Source organism: Populus alba, chromosome 17, assembly GCF_005239225.2.
Source record: "Populus alba chromosome 17, ASM523922v2, whole genome shotgun sequence".
NCBI classification, from domain to species: domain Eukaryota; kingdom Viridiplantae; phylum Streptophyta; class Magnoliopsida; order Malpighiales; family Salicaceae; genus Populus; species Populus alba.
The window spans coordinates 17,526,478-17,547,083 of NC_133300.1; the positions used below are offsets into that span (position 1 = coordinate 17,526,478).

Consider the following 20,606-nt stretch of genomic DNA (forward strand, 5'->3'; position numbering starts at 1 on the left):
AAGCCTGTGAAGGGTATTCTTTGGAAACTTGGCAGATCGTTGCAAGGATCGGATCCAATGGCCGAATCTCCATGCACGATTAATTTCTCTGCTTTAAAAGATTCAAGTATGGCACCATGGGCACCCTACCAGTACTCGCAAGAACAAGAACAAGAACAAGAACAGACAGATAGAAGAAAAAAGAAAATCGTAGCAGTATAGCTACCAGAGCATCAAAGAACAAACATTATTCGGTATGGTAATAAGAACACAAAACATTGAAATCCAATAACGCATATCTTTCATCAATTAATGTTACGCTTCAGCAGGATAAAATGCTCGACGACGTGTTGATGCTTTGCCACATTGAAGACGGAGTCATAATTCTCTGCGAGCTTCTTGGCAAGATATTCGAATATTTTGTCAACATCATCCCTTCCAAAGTGTGCTTCCACTAGTCCCTGAAAAATAGCTCTAAATTGCGAAATATGAAATTGGACATCGAGCTTCCTTTTCATCATGGGATAATTCAGCATGTTCAATCTCTCAATACAGAAATGTCCATTGTTCTTTATAATCTCCTCCAACTCCTTAGCAGAAGAGTAGTACAGAGGCAAATTAAAGGAATCCACCTTTTCTTCACTAATCACCCCCTGCAAGAAAGATTTTATAGTTCGATGAGATTAATATTTGAAAAAAAAAAAAACATAAATTTATGCTGTACCGTTTTGTTTCTCCGTCTCTTACTATTGCTGGGAGGGTGAATTGGATCCCATTCTTGTAAATTGGAAGTATCGAAAAACAGGTAAATAAAGAAATAACTATATGATGACATCTAATATTTGCTAGATTTATATATTATTATAGAATGAACTATGAAGATGGAGTTTAAACCGTCCGTACTAGAATTAAGGAAATGATGTGCTAGATTTATTTATTATTATAGAAGGAACTGAGTAGCTTGTTGAACTATATTTGTTGAACTATAAAGGTCAATCAATTTACATGTTTTGCATTAATAAGGTGGTTTAATTTTTTTTTAAACCTGTGACCATAGTCATCTCACTGGAAATACTATACATGGAAAAAATACGAAGTTCAATATCCAAAAAATAAAACGCTTAAAGAAAAAAAATTATACAAAAAAATTCAAAAATAAAAATATATCAATTAAAAGAATGATAGTGAAAATTAAAATAAAAAAATAAATTTGAGGGAAACAAGAAATTTTTAAATTGGGGGTTATATTGAAAAGAATAATAACATTAACAAAATGATAATAAAAAATACAAAGAATGAGAATCAAATTGAAAAAAATAATATATCATAAACTTGGATTGGATAGTGAAATTAAAAACAATAAAACTTTTATATAAGGAATCAAAAAATTAAGGATAAAAATTAAAAACATTAATACATGACAAATTGGGATCAAAGGACTAAATTGAATAGAACAAAATTTTAACAAAAGAGCTAAGGAAAAAAAAAATCAAAAGAAAAAGGACCGAAGCAAAAAAAAAAAAAAAACAAAACAAAGAGAACCAACATGTAATTTGAGGGGGAGGAGAGAGAGATAAAAAAAAGATCCATTAATAACAAACTACCTAACTTTTAATGACACACACTATACCAAGAGAAAATGGATGCAATGACAATTCCAAACGACATAGCAAACATATAATTTTGACAACTAAGAGAAGCCGCACATGCCATTTTTAAAGTGTATAAACTACTCCACACACTGATGTGTGTACACCTAGTAGCTTCTTAAATTTTAATATTATTTAATTTTTATAAAAAAAGAATAATGCCCTTAACTAAACAACAATTAGCAAAAAAACTATGAAAATATATAAAAAAAACTTATGACCGAAAGGCTTTTATTTTTTTACTTTAAAGGACAATTAAGTAAGTTTATTGTGCATTTATAAGTTAAAAGACCATAATTGCCATAAAAAAAAAAATAAATAACACAGAACGTAACATGACTAGACAAAAAAAACCCCTTGACCGAAGGCTTTCTTATACTTCAAGGTATTTAAGTAATTTTATTTTGCACTCGGAATTAAAAAAACAAAACATTTATTCTTTGTCTACAAGAGCATTTTTAGTATTTTTTATTGTTGATTAAAAAATTAAAAAGACCCTCTTGCACCTATAAACCAAGCCAAATGTTATTTGACCGGGGGGCAAAATCACAACTTCACTGTTGTAATTCACGAAATGAGTCTGGTGCTACAAAAATAATTGACACTGTTCCTACCACCATTCCCTCTACTATAATCCCGAGATTTGCCTTTTGTAATCCGTTGATAAACCTGTATCTCTTGAAAAGTTAAAGACAAACCATTTATATGCTTACCAATTTCGCCATGTCGATGAGGCAAGATCCGAAGAAGTCATTGAATATTCCAGCTCCAGTCTGAGACATAAGGATGCCGTCAGGAAGACCAGGAATTATGATCACCATCAATCCTCCACCAATAATTTCTTGAGCTCTGGCATTCAGAAAGTTATCCATATCCGTTTTGAACTGAGCTGAATACGCTTTTGCTACTTCTTCTGCAGTTCCACTGCACTGTATGCTACCCTTATTCCATGCCGGAGATTTGGTGTCCGCAACTTCCTCTGGAACCTTAGAGAGCCAGTGCAAGGAATAGGAAGAGCACGCAAGATGGAGCGTTGACTTGGGGAATAAACGACCATAAAAAGTACCAGGCACTCCAGCAGCGAAGTATTTTTGATACAATGGAAGGGTTTTGAAGAGAGTGTTGAAATCATTGGTGGTGACATCGTTGAAGAAAACTTGGAGCTCTAAGGGAGGGGAGTTTTGGAACTGGGCATGGTATTTCTGCTCCACAGCTTCTATGATTTTCTCCATTGCCAAGAATGTATTCGGCCCAGCAGAACATCCAAAATCTGCGATTCGAAAAGTGCAGATATTTGAAGAATCAGAACAGGGGATTTTAAAGTCAAGCGTCTCTTTGATGCCTTCATTCATCAATTCATTCGCAACGTCCAACACTCCCCTCTGCACTTGGCAATAAGTAAACACACTTTTGTAATTAAACATCAGTGAGTGTTCTATTCAAATTAGTCTGTAGAAGAAGATACTGAGAGAAAGAATGTATACCTGATAGGAAGAATTTTGGGCATAGCTACGAGGTCCATCTCCGCCAACCATAGCCCATGATTTTGGCACTGTTTTGGTCTCGCCATTTTCCATCTCTCTATTTCTCAACTTGATGCAGGTTTCCTTCCTAAATATGGTAGCTCTCCTTCACATTCAAGATCAGAAGGGTAGAGTTATATATATATATATATATATATATATATATTAGTAATTCGCCTCTTACCTCTTCCAAAAACGCATAAGTACAATACAATTATATTATGCGTGGGGCATAAACAAATGCGAGTAACATTTGATTACTTAGTATTTTCTTTTATATATATATACTTTTGAATTCAAGAACTTTTTGAAAGGAATATCAATATTAATTGATGATGGAAGTGCCTTTATTTTACTGGGGTTAGGTTTCTAAAATATGGAATGAAAGTTTATAATTGATGCTTGGTTTGAGAAGTTCAATGTTAGTATATACATAAATATTTTATCATTATTTTAATTCGGTCAATTTTTTAATTTAATGAACTAAATATTTTTTAAAATTGGGTGTGCAAGGAAAATTTTTACTAGGAGGAGGCAGGCGATATTTTTTTTCCAAGAGGGTGTGGAAGAATCACAACACTATCATATAAGATTGAATTTTAAAATGTAAATGTTTTATTTTTAAAAAAATATTCAATTTTATTTTTTTATTATCTTAATCGATAATTTATTTCTATTTGCCAGGTTTCATGATTTCTGGTACGAGCACTAAAAAGATTAAAGAAATATGCAAAGAAAAAAGGTTTTCTAGGCTAGGAAGATTTGGTCCTGTAAAGGAATTTCAGACCTCCGCGTGTCTTGAAAACTATCTGGGAAGCTTATATCCAGAATGTGATGTCTGAGCATTTCGTGTGTTTGTCGCGGTCCGGTACAAAAAATCAAAACAAGAAAATTAATGGTTCAATTACCACTAATGGATCAATTTCGTTCATTTCATATTTGAAGCAGATGATAAGATACATTTTTTTTAAAAAATTATTGTCTTATAAGAAAATATTTAACTAGCATTAGCTTTTTTTTACAAGCTATAGTTTTTAGACGCGTTCTTTTTTTTTTTTTAGCTGAAGCTCACATGAAATAAGGTGACTAGCTCTTTAATATATCATCTCCATCCCTTCCCTAATCCTAAAGAGTGTTGTTTTGAATGATCCTTCCATGAAAACGAGGGGATGCTGGTGAAGCTAATTAAAAGGTGTTGCCAATAAGAAAATCCTTACGTTTTAAATATTTTTCTTGGACTGCAAACGGGCTTAAAGAAATTACGGAAAAGAAAATTACTAAAACCAAATAAAGTTTTTGTATGAAGAACCAAATGCCAATCTCCGATGGACGGAGTTTTGAAAATAGCTGTTGGGGCCATCTCCACCACCACTCATAGGCTAAGATTCTGGCAAACTCTCCTCACCGGCCATCTCTCTCTTCCCCCCTTCTATCTGATTGAAGCTGCACTTCAGTCCGATATAAATAGAGAAACAAGCAATCTCTAACTAATTATTGAAAATAGATTTGATAATCATGGTTTGGCAATTAATTATTAAAATTAATTTTAGACATTCACATGAAAACTTCCATGACAAATTAGTCAATTAACTATTAAAATATATATAATTGTAAACTATCATGCTAAACTCTGGCAATGAAAGGCAACTTGAGGGACGAAAAGCTTGTAATTTCCGATCGAATCTGGGCCGGAGAATTGCGGTGGTATAATACTAGGGGAATCAATATAACGTAGTTGGACTTCTGATGTGTTTTTTTTCCTTCCCGTTTTATAGTCTAGCGGTAGTGCCTTTGGGTTAGTTATTGCACCGATATTCTTGTCTATCAATTCGGTGAAATAAAAAATAATTTCATTTTATTTTCATGAATAAATATTTATTTTGTTTGCTTTAAGGAATAGTTATTCTTTATATATATTATAATTATATTAATTGTTATTTTACAGTTCAAGTTTTTTAATAGGATAGTGGTTGTAGAAAATCTAATTTCATAAAGAAAAAATATGAAATATCTTTATTGACGGTTTGTTAGATGAATGAGAAAAATCACTAAAACTTATAGTATTTAGACATTAGATGTAATAATTATATGAGTCAAGATAAATCAGTTTTCTCCAATTTAGATGAATTATATCAAGATTTTGTAAAATTTGGTAAAGAGTCTAAAGTTCGAAAAAGAATAGTAGCAATCCAAACAAAAAATTATTCATACCATCTTTGACGTTTTCTTTGTTCTAGAATTAAAATCAAATTTATTTAGCATTGATCAACTTCAAGAAAAGGGGTATGGAGTTTCTATAAAAAAACATAGTATGTAGAATTGAAGATGAAAAATTAAGTTGAATTGCTAAAATTAACATGACGGTAATCAATTGATTCCTCTATAACTTCAAAAAAATTACTCATTCAAGTTTTTTGATGTGATTAAAGGAGAAAACATGATTATGGCATTTTCTCCATGTACATCTTAATTTTGACAGATCGGAAATTCTACATAAAAAACATATGGTGACATGTCTTCCTCGAATTACAACTCCTTATATTTGTGAAAAAAGAGTTGTTTGCAAACAGATCAAAATCAATTTTCATAAGAAAAATCATGGAGAGAAAGGAGGCCACTAGAGCTTGTTGTTTCCAATATTTATGGGCCAATAACTCCACTTTCTAATAAAGATAAAAGATATATAATCAACTTTATTGATGATTATAGTCAACAAATTTAGATTTATTTTTTGCAAGAAAAATCTCAAACTTTTAAAGCTTATAAGAGGTATAAAACACTTCTTGAGAATGAAGCTACTAAACCAATAAAAATTCTTTAAACAGATCATAGTGGAGAGTGTAATTTATATGAACTTGAAATTTTTTATAAGTCTCATGGAATCACAAGGCTTTTATATGATAAATCTTTGCAAGTGAATAAAATAGTAACAAGTAATAAAGTTTTTGTGAAGAAAAGAGTGTCAAAAGGACTATTTATGCTATTTAATGTTGAAATTTACCAAATTAATTACTAGAAAATAAAATCTAAATTTTATGGAATTGAGCATCTAATTTAAACCAATTTGTTCGACAAAAGTAAATATATTAAAAGAAAGAATAAAACTTAACGTTATAAAGCTAATAATAATAAAAAAGAAATTTAGAGTTTTTGATTTCACCTAGTTAATCCCATATAATTTATTATTTCTTATTATAAAATTCCAAATCTTCATATAGATAATTAAAAAATCCTTTAATTATTCAGTTGTTTCCTCTCGAACAACATTAAAAATATCACTACCTAATAATTCAACATATTTCTATGTAAATTTAATTATTTAAAGATTTAATAAATTCTTTGAATTTTTCTTAATCTAAAATCACACTAATCACAGTAAAATATCTTTATCTTTCAATCAATTAATTTTGTTTAGTCTTGAAAATTTCTAATCATAAACGACCTCTTAATTTGTCCCATTATAATTCATTAGATCAAACAATAATTGGCTAAAAAATTATAAGCAATAAGAATAAGGATGAACACTCAACATGAAACAATTAGAAATAAAATAACTTCAAATTTAAATTGTGTAATCCAAACTTAACTACATCAAGTCCCAAGAAAAATAAAATTTAGTTCATAATGATTCAAAAATAAACCATGTTTTTATGGGAATGCATCAAAGGAAAAATTAAGAATAGTAAAAACTCTTTTGCTTGCAATTGAGTTAAAAATAAAACTCATTTGATTTTAAATTTTTCCAGATCAATCCATGTAACCCAGAACCCGATCTCTTGACGGGGCCTACCCTGGGCTAAGTTTGATAACTATAGTTTAAAGTTGACAAAGATCAATGACAAATCATCTCACAGTTTTTGGGTGTATTGTTTATACCTATATTCCAGAACAAAAGAGGAAATTAAAGGTTGGTGACAATGGAGAAAAATGCATTTTTCTTGGTATTAATAATTATTCAAAAGCTTATATACTATATATATAATTATATAACATCAATAATTTTTTTATTTGTCATGATGTTATCTTTGATGAAGCTAAAAAATCCTATTTACTATAAACATTATATTTGTGGTTAGTTAAAACTAAAAATTCTTAATAATGTATCTCCCTTGATGGAACATTATTTTATCGTCACCTCTAAACATTTACCTATTTCGTAATTATTAAAAAGCCACTCCCATTTTCACGTCCATACATTCAGATAACTTTTCCATTTTTCTCTTTCATTATGAATAAAACTCTTATTTAAAGCAATTTATTGTTCCATGTTATGAAAATCCAAGCATCTTTAAAAATTAGTTCTTGTGTGCAAGGAGGCTCTGTTTTAAACTCATTTAATGCTTAACAAATAAACTACCCGAACAAGGCTAGTTAGGGCACCGGCACCGGCACCGGCACCGGCAGATCATTCATATAATTGAGAAACTAGCGAGAGACCTGGTAATAATCGGAGGTCACTAAGAGATACAGACATTATTTCTTAAGGTAATGGAAACACAAAAGCTTGATAATTCGTCAACTTAGAAATCCAAAAACGCATATATTTCATCAGTCAATGTTGCGCTTTAGCAGGATAAAATGGTCGACGTGTTGATGCGTCTCCCCACTGAAGACAGATTCATAATTCTCTGCAAACTTCTTGGCAAAATATTCGAATATTTTGTCAACATCATCCCTTCCGAAGTGTTCTTCCAATAGTCCCTGAAAAACAGCTCTGAATTGCGAAACAGCAAATCGGACATCAATCTTCGTTTTCATCATGGGGTGATTAAGCGTGTTCATTCTCTCAATACAGAAATGTCCATTGTTCTTTATAATCTCTTCCAACTCCTTAACAGAAGAGTAGTACAGAGGCAAATTAAAGGAATCCACCTTTTCTTCACTAATCACTCCCTACAGCAAAAATATTATATAGTTCAATGAAATTAACATTTGAAAAAAAAAAAAAAAGAATGTATACCATACCTTTTTGTTTACACAAATGTCACAAGTATCTGTCTTGAAAATTTAAACACTGTCCATTTATATTATAATATAACTAAAAGCGAGGCATTATAATTAATATGATATAATTAAAAGTGAAGAAGTTTTTACTATAGAATTCCATAGTAGTTAAATTATTTTCATCCTCAAACTTCTTTTGTTTTAATTGCATACTTTTTATAACCGATTTAATGAGTTATAGTTTGGATTTGTAAGGGGAAAAAAAAGAACAATTAAAAGAGAGAGTACTAAACTTTAAAACATGGCAAAACCGCGTTGCAATTCTCTTATTTGGGTAAAAAAGTTATTTTAGTCCACTCTAGATTTTAAAACTTTAGTTTTAGTCCATAATAACTATGAGATTTGTAAGGAATTGCCTCCTCTGTCTGACCTCAAGAGCAGGCATGGTTTATTACTAACATAACACCAACCCCTTTCAATTGCTTCAAATACAAGAGAGATTAATTTATATGCTTACCAATTTCGCCATGTCGACGAGGCAAGATCCGAGAAGCTCATTGCATATTCCAGCTCCAGTCTGAGCCATCATGATCCCATCAGGAAGACCAGCAAGTACGATCACCATCAATCCTCCACCGATAATTTCGTGAGCTCTAGCATTCAGAAAGTTATCCATGTCCGTTTTGAACTGAGCTGAATACGCTTTTGCTACTTCTTTTGCAGTTCCACTGCACTGTATGCTACCCTTATTCCATGCTGGAGATTTGGTGTCCGCAACTTCCTCTGGAACCTTAGAGAGCCAGTGCAAGGAATAGGAGGAGTACGCAAGATGGAGCGTTGACTTCGGGAACAGACGACCATAAAAAGTACCAGGCACTCCAGCTGCGAAGTATTTTCGATACGACGGAAGGGTTTTGAAGAGAGTGTTGAAATCATTGGCTGTGACATCGTTGAAGAAGACTTGGAACTCTAAGGGTGGGGAGTTTTGGAACTGTGCATGGTATTTCTGCTCCACAGCTTCTACGATTTTTTCCACTGCGAAGAATGTATTCGGTCCAACAGAACATCCAAAATCTGCGATTCGAAATGTGCAGATATTTGAAGAATCAGAACAAGGGATTTTAAAGTCAAGCGTCTCTCTGATGCCTTCATTCATCAATTCATTCGCGATATCCAGCAGTCCCCTCTGCGGAAATAAGTAAATATGCGTTTCTTAATTGTACTCGACATAATAATGTTCTATTCAAATTAGTCTCAAGAGAAAGAATGTATACCTGATAGGAAGAATTCTGGGCATAGCTACGAGGTCCATCTCCGCCAACCATCGCCCATGATTTTGGCACTGTTTTGGTTTCTTCATTTTCCATCTCTCTATTTCTCAAGTTGATGCAGGTTTCCTTCCTGTATATGGGAGCTCTACTTCACATCCAAGAGAAGGGAAGGGAGGCAAAAATTATACAAGGATGCTGAGTTGCCGACACTGAGTTTGAGGGAGTGGATTAGTCTCTAATGCTTTGATCTTTCTAAGAAAAAATATCAACAAGTCAAGACTTCACATTCAAGCGAAGGGAAGGGAGGCAAAAATTATACAAGGACGTTGAGTTGCCGACACTGAGTTTGAGCAACTCAACATCCTTGTATAATTTTTGCCGCCCTTCCCTTCTCATGAATGTGAAGTCTTGACTTGTTGGTGTTCTTTCTTAGAAAGATGAAAAGCATTAGAGACTAATCCGCTCCCTAACAGTACAGGCGTTGACAACGGCTTATATGTGATGTGACGCTGCAGCTCAAAAGCTTGTCATCTCTATCTTCTATGCTTTTGGAACACATGTATTCTTTTTCGACCACACAGGACAATAATTGCCAAAGAAATCTCAAAGGGTAAATGAATATTTCATGGATTGTAACTAATTACTATATGTTATATCTAAATTAACATATGCTATCGAGCAAGTCCATCCATAAATACTTTCTCAATATGAAATTAAAATACTAAGGTCATGCTTTACAAAACAATACGAGTAGCAAATAGTCTAGCTAACCAAGATTAACTTTAATTTTATTTTATCCCTTGAGTTTTATGATTTTTGAATATTTTATATATTAACCCTTGAATTTTATGATTTTTTTTAAATGTGTGCAGCTTAATCAAGTATACTCGAGTATTTTTTTTTATTAGGGTTTTTTTTTTATAAAAAAAACCTATTTTTTATCTTGATCTTAGATTGTAAGTGACGAGCTAATCAAGTAAACTTCGGTTGACTGATAATTTTTTCTTCAATGCTATATTTTTTAAAATTGATTTTTTTTTTTATCTATTGATATTATGTTATTAGGCTTTAAGCTTTACGGTTTTTTTTTTTTTCATTTTGTTACTATGGATTATCTTGTTTTTACATCTCGAATCATGTGTTACTCGCTGAAATTAATTTGAGTTGACTAACGTTATCATCGCCTAACCATCTTCTTTTATGTTCATAAAAATTTAACATACGGCATAGCACGTCTGCTTACCAGTGATATTATTAATGATTAGTTCACTATACTTCAATTTAAGTACTGACTAGGTTTAAAAATACAACGAAATTGAATTAAACCTGGAGGTTCTAAAGCAGCAATTAACTTATCAATTATTAATACCCATTTTTATTAATCAAGAAATATATTACAAAGGAAAAATAGAAAAAAAAAATATAAGAAGATTTAATTAGACTCTTCCCTGTTAATCCTTCGCACCACTATAGCTTGCTACCTTGTACTTACTTTTCTATGTGATAAACAAAAAGTTCGTAGCTAGAGAGCTTAAAAGTTTGGTGGCAATATTTTTCACCATGTTTTTCACAGACCGGGATTAGCATGGACTCCATTAATATATATATATATATATATATATATATGGTTGACCTAGATCATAATGTGAATGGGATTGCTTAACAAACTAATCAATAATTTAATTATTTTGATTACATGCATTTGAAAGTCGGTCTCATATACAGTACTACTAAATAAGTAGCTATAATTGCTGACAGCATGCCTTTGGGAAGGTAAGATGACAGCTTTATTTTTTTACTTAATTTTTTAAAAAACATTAAAAACATTTTAAGACGATAACTTAAAATAAAAAAATAATGAGATAATAATAGATTAGATTAATTCGGTCTTCTTGTGACTTGGGTCCTTGACTTTTATATTTTTTTAATTTCATTGTATAACAAAAGTAGATGCTCATAAAATTAAATATTAACCTAAAAATAGATATTTATTTGAAATTACAATAACCTTATAAAAAAACAAACAAAAAAAATCCATGCAGTCTATTTCCTAACCAATTTAATATTGAAGAATGAAATCAAAAAATAAAAAATAAAGAACAAAAAACAAAAAAAAAACATATTTGGTCGGTAAGTAAACCCGTCAAACCTGTAAATCAGGTAACCTGGGCTAGTATGTCCAACCCATGAAATAGGTTATTAACTCCATTGAGATTATAATTTTTTTAAAAAACTATTTTTTACTTAATAAATATGATAATAAAAATAAACGATCGCAAAATCAAATATTAACCTAATATTGATATATTTTTTAAAAACCATGAGAACCTTATAAAAAATTAAACAAAACCAATTATGAAATTAAATTCTCAATTAACCAATATTTATAGATGAAATTAAAAATAATAATAATAAAAGTTAAACTTGTTAGACCTGCGAACCATGTCCACCAACCAAACCCTATAAAACCCGTAAATAGAGGCAATTTGAATTTCCTTTGCAAACTTGCAAATTACTTTAATCCTATTAAAAAATAAAAATAAAAAACAAAATCCAATTCTCAGTCACTTTAATAATAAAAAGATAAAATAAATTTGAAAAAAATAACAACAAAAAATCAAAAAAAAGAAAAGAAAAGGAAAAGGCAATACACTTGTAATCCACAAATACAACAAGTGTCGATGAACATAGCCCATACCCTCTAGCTTTTCTATTAAATTTATATAAATAGTACATTATATCTATCAGATGAGTGATGCAAACGTATTTAATTAAGTACCAATAAGTATATCAGTAAAGAAATTTTATTTGGACGGTCATTGATCCCTTTAGTCTCAAAATAACAATCAATAGTGATAGCTATAGTTAATAATGTTCTATTAGAGTTGTTATTACTATGAACCCTCGTTAAGTACATTATAATGGTGAATAGCAATAATTAAAGTTATTTAAAACCATGATTTATATTAGAAACTGGCATCTTTCGATTTTCTGTTGCAGGGATCCTCATTCAAGATGAGTAAGTTTCTGATCTGCTAGCTCGCCTTTTTTTTTGTTTTTTTTTTAATTTATATGGGTGTTCGGGCCAGCTTGCGCGTACCACGACTAATCCCACGGCCCCCTGAACACTCTGCAAACTCAGTGGGCATGTAAAACACCGCGGGGGTGACAGACATTCATATGAGGACTCGAACTCAGGAGTAGCGGAAGGAGACAAGCTCCTTCCACCACCAAGCCAAGGCCCTCAGTGTGCTCGCCTTCTTCTTCTAGTTCTAGCTAGCTGGTTGCTTTAGGAAATAATGTTAGCCCAGGATTGAATTCCATCGAGATTTCACCTAAAAATTATAATGTCAGGTCAAATATAATTTTTAAAATAAATTTGGTATTGTGATGCATGGTGTTCACATAGAAAACTTTTAAGCTCTCTAGCTACAAACTTTTTGTATTTCACATAGAAAAGTAAGTACAAGGTAGCAAGCTATAGTGGTGCGAAGGATTGACAGGGAAGAGTCTAATTAAATCTTCTAATTAACCATTTAGATACATAAGACAGTAATTGCATCATTTCAAATTAAACTTATCCACTCTTGTTTGGATTTTGCAAGTGTTAAATTAGTTAATGTATGGTTATCATTTGCAGGTTAATCCAGCATTGCACAAGTAAAAATCCTCGTCAAAGGCCCTCATTTTCTTCTGTCATAGAGATCTTAGAAGAAGTTTCTGCATATCTGGGGAGAGCTGGATGTTCTCCTGTTTGTTGAGCCCATCAAGCATGTATAATAAGAAACAGTCAAAACTGGTTTCTGTTGATCTATGACTGTATGCTTCCACGACCCTTTACTGCCATCTATAACCTGAATCAGATTAGTTATAATTTAATCGCTTGTTCAAAAGGGAGACAAATTAACATTAAAATTTAAATTAAAAATTCAGTAAGGGCAATGGTATTTAAAAAGAAAAATCAAAAGAAAAGAGAGGAGAGGAGAAGAAGAAATGATGATGAATCATGTAGCAGCAGATAAGCATTTAGACCATCTTCGAAGGTATGCTTACATTAAATGTCCGTGTGCTATGCAAACACTCAATATAATTCTTTTATTTAAAAAACATTAAGAGAAACATTTACCTGCCATATGATTGCTGACTGATCCTTGGACGATGATGACAAATACTTTCCGTTGTGTGAAAATTGCAGAATCTTTCAAGTTGGCATAAACTTAAAGGATTCATTCAGAAAATTCAGAGTGATGGGCAGCATATTCATGTTAAGATGTTATGAAATGCAGTAACAATGATTGCTTAAAAGCAGAATAAATTAGCATACAACAAATCTTTTGGGACTGTGGAAGGCGTTTTAGGTACAACATTCCTTTTCCTGTCTCATTAGGGGTGAAGGATCCTGGGAGCTCATTCGTTTTAGGTTCTTATATGATCTAGTAGCAGGTAGAGGGGTCAGCTCTCTTAGGTTAAAATCATTAACTGAGCCTTTTCCTGGGAGGGTGGAAGGCAGGCTTCCTGTAGATTTTCTTTTGATTCCATTCCCTTTCCTCGGTCCTTCTGGTCAGCTTGGCTTGGAGGTTTGTATATGGAGTTCAACAGAACTAGGTGCAGATTGTTCTTAATAGCGTTTAGAAACACATTCTAGATCATCACCGTATCTGTAATGGCCTTTGAACCATGTATTCGAAGAGTTGTAGAGCTCATTTCATAGTTTTTGCTCAAAAGATTATGGAGACAAATGCTCTCTTCCATATATCAAAGCTGACTGACTATCCTAGTATAACACCTTAGGTTTGTTAATCTTGCCGCCGAACTTTCCAGGAGATCACATTCAGTTAGCCTGTATTGAAAATCACTGTAATGTCCAGCTGATTTTGTAAAGAAAATGATGGAACTTTAAGAATGGCTTAATTGTGCTTTTGTAATTATGAACTTCGTTGTGCTTTCCAGTTGACAAATCATTACTGTCACATAAACTTATAAATTGACTCGATAGTTTAACGAACTAATCTGCTTTTCAAGTCAGTCCAGTGTTTTAGAGAAGGGATTTAAGGATTTGAGCCTGGTGGTCGGAGAATAGTTGGTCCATTAAAGAGCAGAAAACATAAAACAGAAAGGCCCAAAGTTAGCTGGACTAGGCCTGCTACAGAGGCAATTATCAACTGAAAGAATTCCAACCCATGGTGGCTTGGGCAGTGGATAGATAAGCAGCAACAGAGCAAAAAAAAGTTTCTAAAACCTCAATAGAGTAGCCGTTGAAGCAGCAGGAGAGACAGCGGAAACGGCATGAATTCTTCATTAATGCTACGCCGTTTCTTCTGTTTCAACTCAACAACAACTGCAGTAGCAGCAGCATCTTCTACTTCTTCAAAGAAGAAACACCTTGTCTTCTTGGGTTCTCCTCAGGTACTAAAAAACATATGTATTCCCTTACTTGTGTCTGTTTCATAATGGGAACTGAACTGTGATTTTGGTTCCTTTTCAGGTGGCTGCTACTGTTCTTGATGCTCTTTTTAATGCATCTAAAGCACCCAATTCTCTCTTTGAGGTACTTGTGTCAAAATCCAATCTATTTGTTACCTTATAATGTTTTTGTAATTGTTTCTATCTGGGTTTTGGTTAAAAATGAGAAAGATGATATTTTTGTGTGGATTTGTGTTAATGGGATTTGCTTCTTTTGGAAGTTGTAAGAGGTTGTGGTGTGCAATTTAATGAGAGTATGTTATTGTTTTGTTATTAGGTAGCAGCAATTGTTACACAGCCACCTGCAAGAAGAGACAGGGGTAAAAAGTTAATGCCTTCACCAGTTGCTGAGTTCGCTCTCGATACAGGCTTCCCTTCTGATCTTATTTTCACACCTGAAAGAGCTGGGGAGGTAATTTTAGTGGTTTTTGTTTGGGAATTTGATTTTTTGTTTTTGTTTTTGAGTAGTTCAATTTTTTTGCAATTTGCTTGCTACCAGCAAGAATTTTCTGTATTAGGTCATTTTCTTACTTGCTGTTCTCCTTTACAATTCTGCAACTTATGTGGATGAGTCTGCCAATTAGCAATCTGATAGGTTTTCATCATCCAAGAGCTACAGATACTGTTTTCTGCAATTAAGTTGGGTCGTACTCATTGAAAAATTATAGATTTTTATCATTTGAAACACCATGGAAGTGTGTGCATTGCATTGACAGATGTTTACGATTATAACTAAACAAATTAGGAAGATCTTGACAAGTTTGTCTTTTCTATTTTGTAGTTTGTCCTTGTCATTAGCATTGAACTTAACTGATTTTTTGGAACATGGGAATAAGTGAACTGTTATTCGCAGAGAATTCATGCACTTCTATTTCTGTGTAGGATACATTTTTGTCCAATCTAAGAGCATTGCAGCCCGAACTTTGCATTACAGCAGCATACGGGAATATCTTACCAACCAAGTTTCTCAATATTCCACCAATGGGTTAGTGAGATATACTTTCTGCTAACAAAATTGAGAAATTTGTTTCTTTGCTACTGGAATCAACATCTCATGTGTGTCACTTGGACAATAGTTCTTACTTAGCTGCGGTAATTCCATGATGAAATTCATTTTGTTGATAGTGCATGCAGTATGCTTTTTTTGTAGATTTAATTGTCATTTTATCCATAGAGGAATATAGGTTAGTTGTTTCTTTGACCAAATTAATTTGCATATATATGTTTTTTATTGTATAAGTTTGGGGTTGTGGGCATTATATGGTTCGATTGTGGGAACTCAAGTTCTAGTAGGGATGGCAATGGGGAGCCACGGGTAGGGTTTCTACTATATCCATGCCCTTTCCATTATCGAAGGGGTAAGAAATTTAGATATTTGATATCCATGCCCTATCAATCAACATAAAATAAAATGGTAATTTGTGTGTGTTAAAAAATATAAATGTTTTGCATGTGTATATCTCTATGATACAAATGTATATATCTTGGGTTAGGTTTAGGTCGGGTTTGACAATATTCATATTCTATCCATTACCCTTCGGGTAGAATCCACCCATTCGAGTCTGTTCGGGTTGGTATCCATTAGGTTGGAATGAAATTTTCATCCCTAAACTCTAGTCTTAAGAGTATCCATTTGATGCAAAAAAATGTTAAGCTTGAGATTGCTAAGATTTTCATTCTCTCCTCCTGTTTTTATTGATGCCTGTCTTGTTTATTTCCCTCACACTTGGGTGTGCCTCCTTTTGGTATCTTTAATGTTCAAATTCTAGAGAAAGGAAGGCAGTCGGTAGCTTTAACATATGCTACTGCAGAAACAGGGAAATTAATGTTTATCATCAGGTTTTCCACTTTCTTAACTGAACTTGGTTGGTGGTCTGGTGCATTCTGCTTAAGAAAATATGTTTATGATTGGTCTGTTTTTGCCCAAGTTAAGCAATAATATGGAAAAGATGGATCCTTAGACTTGAGTCCTCGTAAGCTCAAATAATCATATTCAAATAGATTTGAATTTTGGTCCTTAATCTAATCAGTAGCTTCAAGCTTTTCAGTGTGACGAGACTAAAGTTATGCAATCACTAGTGAAGGCTATTGGAGTCCACCTTTTGACACAAAGCTAGTGGCCAGATGAATAATTTAATTCAGTATTTGGCAGTGCACATATCTGCTGGTCTCGATCTGTTGCTTAAGTGAATCACTAACCTGCCTAATACAGTGCCCAGTTTTTTAAGACAAAAATACCCCTCATGTCTGGTTTGTGTAGAGATGTGAATAAAGGGTATCTTTAAACTTTGTAACTGTTTGAAGATCCTATTATTATTATAGTTATGTTTTGAATTTACTCATTTTGCGCATATAAAAGACTCATTTTAGGGAATGAAGAAGCAACCCTTATTTAAGAGCATGATTTAGTTGATGGTGGAAGAGAATTTCTCTCCCTCTCATGCTAACAAATATTCATGAAATAAGAAACATAAGGGAGACCAAAAATAATAAAATATCTAATAGGAAAGCAATTATTTATGCTTGAGGAGAGATGTATGTTTAATATGAAAAAAAATAAAATTATGGCTGGTAAATTCCATAGGTAAAAAGTTCTCACTGGAGAGGAATTGCAACCTCAAGATAGCATTTGAACTCACAAATTTATCCTCAATTGAAATATCTTCATGCAAAGGACATGAGGAACATTTTTGTCTTGAAAAATTAGGCTTAGTGTTAGCCTGCCTAAATATTGGGTAGGTTAGGAATCCTATTTGCTAATATATCTATTTTGATACAACAGCAATCATTTGTAAAATATAAACTAGTTGATACTAAGGATCAAGCAATAGCTTTAACATAGAAATCTCAAAGTTTATCTTCGCAGTTACTCACACCTGAACTTTTATTTCTCAGGGACGGTCAATATACACCCAAGTCTTCTGCCACTTTACCGCGGCGCTGCTCCTGTTCAAAGAGCATTGCAGGTTCCTTATTTTATAGGCCATCCATGTTAATTTTATTAAGAGAAATGATAATTTAACAAGAATAAAGTCTCTAGAAGATTGTGACCCATTGGATAGTTTTTAATATGGGACCAATGGTGTGTCCCATTGATCTAATGGCTCATATGTATTCTTCAAACTTATTCTTGTTAAATTTTCTGAAGAAATAGAATAACTCTTGTATAAAATGCTTATTTACTCCCAGACTATGCTATTGCATTTATGAGTCTCTGCATTAGGATGGTGCTAAGGAAACTGGGGTGTCATTAGCTTTCACTGTTCGTGCTCTCGATGCTGGACCTGTAATTGCCAACGAAACTCTGGAAGTTGATGATCAAATTAAGGTATGGATGGTGCTTGTCTGCGTTAAGAGTAGCTGAAGTTAGGATCTGTTATTTCATTTTTTTTCATATCCCAATTAAATAACTTGATGGATGGTCTAGAGCTTTTAGCAAAAATATGCATGTTCCAAAAATACGCATGTTAATGCATGTTCCATTAACATGGAGTCCATGTGCACTTCCTGGTGGCACAGCTCAATCAGGATCTATAGATAGATGTTTTGTATAGTCCTAACTTCAGCATTTTTGCATGAAGTAGCTGCAGTCAAACCCATGCACTTGTACTCGGTAGCTCAAGCCTCTATTGTGCAAGACAATGGTCCATCAGATTTTTAAACCAGTCTCCTCTGACATTTATCTTTCTCTATTACATGCACTTGTACTCTCACAAAGTAGGGGTGGCAATGTTGACTCTAGTCTTTGCTGTCAGCTCATCCTTTCAAGAAACAGTTAAATTATAATTATTTTATGTTAATTTTTAACTTGACTTGTAATTCCTTCTTCCAGAGCGTTTTTAGACTATCTTGTACATGCTTGCAGGCTCCAGATTTACTTGCATTGCTGTTTTTGGAAGGTATTTCTGATTTCTATTTTTTTTTTATCATCATTGTAACTACTTCCGTATTCATGGCTAATCTATCAATCTTACATTTGTACTTCAATAGTCATTTGAAGTTCTTTTCTTTTCTTTTCTTCTCTCCATTTTATTTTTTCATTCATTCGAGTTGATAATTATTCCCAACTCTGCATTAGTCAACTAAGTTTATGATGTAAAATAAATTACTATACTTTATTCATCATGTATGATGCACTTATAACAGTCATATGATATCAATAGTTAAGTTTTTTTGTTCTTTGTTTATAAGTTATCAAAAATCACTTTGTGAGTGAGAATTTTTTTATGCATGACTAGTAATGCATCAAGAGCAAAAGTTAATTGATTCGAGTTGAAGACATGAAAGATAAAGGGAAGACAAAAATGACACAATAAAGGAAATAAAAAAGTTACAAGTGTTATTAACAGAAGCACAATATAGTTTTAGGTAGTGGCAGATGGTGAAATAGGAGTTATATTGCTTAACCTTGCAGATAAAAGAAGGCTTCCTTGAGTTGATTGATAAGAAATCACTTTGTAAATATTTCTAGTTTTTACACGTGATTGGATATGCAATAGCTATTCCTTCTATGTGAGTAGTTTGTATGATCAATGTTTTCTTGAATCTCTCTTCCATATTTTTCCCAATATGATTTCTTTATTACGTTGTTTGAGCTGAATTATGGGCTGTGGATCGCAACACCCAATTGAATGCATTTTTGAGTCAGGTAGTTCTGTCGATGAATGATCGCAGGATCTAAACTTTTGATTCATGAGCTCCCTTCTATACTTGACGGATCAGCCAGGTTAAAAGCTCAACCCCAAGATGATTCCAAAGTTACCTTGGCTCCAAAGGTTATCCCCCCACCCTTCCTGTTACTTTAGTTTTGAATTCCTTTTACTATGACTAAATACAAACAGCAATGGATCAATTAGAAAGAAGTATGGAATTCCCATCTATACTCTCTTGCAAGAATTTAAAGAGCTGCGATAAGGCTTCCTATAAGCTCTCTACTCTATGCAGATATCTGTTGAGGAGTCATGGTTATCCTTTGATCAAGAAGCTTCAGTCCTCCATAATAAGGTTAGCCCTCGTTTCCTGTTTCCTGTCAAATATGAATGTGTGGTGATTACATGCAACCTTTTTAGGTCCGTGCATTTGCAGGGTGGCCAGGGACACGGGCTAAAGTAGCAATTGTTGATGATGAAAATGGTAGCCGCAATATTGTAGAACTTAAGATTATTACTACAAGAGTTTGCGACCATAGCATTGTTCAGGGTGATGAAGCGGATGACATCACTTATGTGAAGGATTCGTTGGTGTTTCCATGTGGAAGGTCCACAGCGCTTGAGGTCTGCTCATCCATCACGTGTCATCATATATTTATTTTGTTGTTGATCTGCAATTTTTCTTTAAGACTATACTTTATGTGCTATCCCAGAAAATGTTTTAGGCCGTGTTTGATTGCAGGAAAGTGAATTCCTGGAATTCACTTTCCTGCTTTTCCTATGTTTGGCGGCGATAAAGGAAAATAATAAAAGGAAACTGAATTCCATCCCCCTAGAATTAATAACGTGCTCGAAGGAAAGTGTTTTCCTTCTGTTAGAAAAGGAAAACACTTTCCTTTCGGCGTGCGCCTTCACTTGCTACAGTGGCAAGCGATATAATTCACTTGCCACAGTTGTCAGGGATATAATTCACTTGCTACTGTAGCAAATGAATTATAATTCGCTTGCACTGTAGCAAGTGATATAATTCACTTGCCACTGTGTCAAGTGAATTATAATTTGCTGTTGGTTTTTTGATTAAATCAAAGTTTTAATTAATTCATCAAACTCATTAATTCTTCAATTAAA

The 20,606-nt window shown here is 33.0% G+C and overlaps 4 protein-coding genes across 9 annotated transcripts in view; 1 reads left to right on the forward strand and 3 right to left on the reverse strand.

Annotated features, from left to right (window-relative positions):
* LOC118039631 (histone chaperone ASF1B) overlaps positions 1-20,606 on the reverse strand; it is a 101,033-nt gene that overhangs the window by 66,356 nt on the left and 14,071 nt on the right. The window lies entirely within an intron of this gene.
* On the reverse strand, positions 80-3,003 carry LOC118058527 (probable S-adenosylmethionine-dependent methyltransferase At5g38100). The gene is made up of 2 exons (XM_035071224.2): positions 2,342-3,003; positions 80-632 (listed from the first exon to the last, which is right to left on the reverse strand). Exons 1-2 carry the CDS (start codon positions 2,978-2,980, stop codon positions 285-287), a joined length of 987 nt encoding a protein of 328 aa, XP_034927115.2. The 5' UTR covers positions 2,981-3,003; the 3' UTR covers positions 80-284.
* Positions 7,470-9,674, reverse strand: LOC118058526 (loganic acid O-methyltransferase). Its single transcript, XM_035071220.2, has 3 exons — positions 9,370-9,674; positions 8,613-9,281; positions 7,470-8,044 (listed from the first exon to the last, which is right to left on the reverse strand). Exons 1-3 carry the CDS (start codon positions 9,460-9,462, stop codon positions 7,700-7,702), a joined length of 1,107 nt encoding a protein of 368 aa, XP_034927111.1. The 5' UTR covers positions 9,463-9,674; the 3' UTR covers positions 7,470-7,699.
* Positions 14,565-20,251, forward strand: LOC118058528 (uncharacterized). Of its 2 annotated transcripts, none has more exons than XM_035071225.2 (10): positions 14,565-14,772; positions 14,852-14,914; positions 15,107-15,241; positions 15,712-15,814; positions 17,725-17,795; positions 18,053-18,157; positions 18,662-18,728; positions 19,504-19,604; positions 19,774-19,833; positions 19,899-20,251. In XM_035071225.2, exons 1-10 carry the CDS (start codon positions 14,653-14,655, stop codon positions 20,226-20,228), a joined length of 1,155 nt encoding a protein of 384 aa, XP_034927116.1. In that variant the 5' UTR covers positions 14,565-14,652; the 3' UTR covers positions 20,229-20,251. The 2 variants fall into 2 exon arrangements, with proteins under 2 accessions (XP_034927116.1, XP_034927117.1); XM_035071226.2 differs by having other exon boundaries at positions 18,695-18,728; positions 19,899-20,243.

Coding starts and splice junctions, on each gene's coding strand:
- LOC118058527 (XM_035071224.2), bottom strand. CDS start 2,980: ATGAATGAAGGCATCAAAGAGACGCTTGACTTTAAAATCCCCTGTTCT. Junction 633..2,341: donor TCATCGACATGGCGAAATTG/GTAAGCATATAA, acceptor TCTTTCTTGCAG/GGGGTGATTAGTGAAGAAAA.
- LOC118058526 (XM_035071220.2), bottom strand. CDS start 9,462: ATGGAAAATGAAGAAACCAAAACAGTGCCAAAATCATGGGCGATGGTT. Junction 9,282..9,369: donor CCCAGAATTCTTCCTATCAG/GTATACATTCTT, acceptor TTATTTCCGCAG/AGGGGACTGCTGGATATCGC. Junction 8,045..8,612: donor TCGTCGACATGGCGAAATTG/GTAAGCATATAA, acceptor TTTTTGCTGTAG/GGAGTGATTAGTGAAGAAAA.
- LOC118058528 (XM_035071225.2), top strand. CDS start 14,653: ATGAATTCTTCATTAATGCTACGCCGTTTCTTCTGTTTCAACTCAACA. Junction 17,796..18,052: donor CTGTTCAAAGAGCATTGCAG/GTTCCTTATTTT, acceptor TCTCTGCATTAG/GATGGTGCTAAGGAAACTGG. Junction 19,834..19,898: donor CTTCAGTCCTCCATAATAAG/GTTAGCCCTCGT, acceptor CAACCTTTTTAG/GTCCGTGCATTTGCAGGGTG.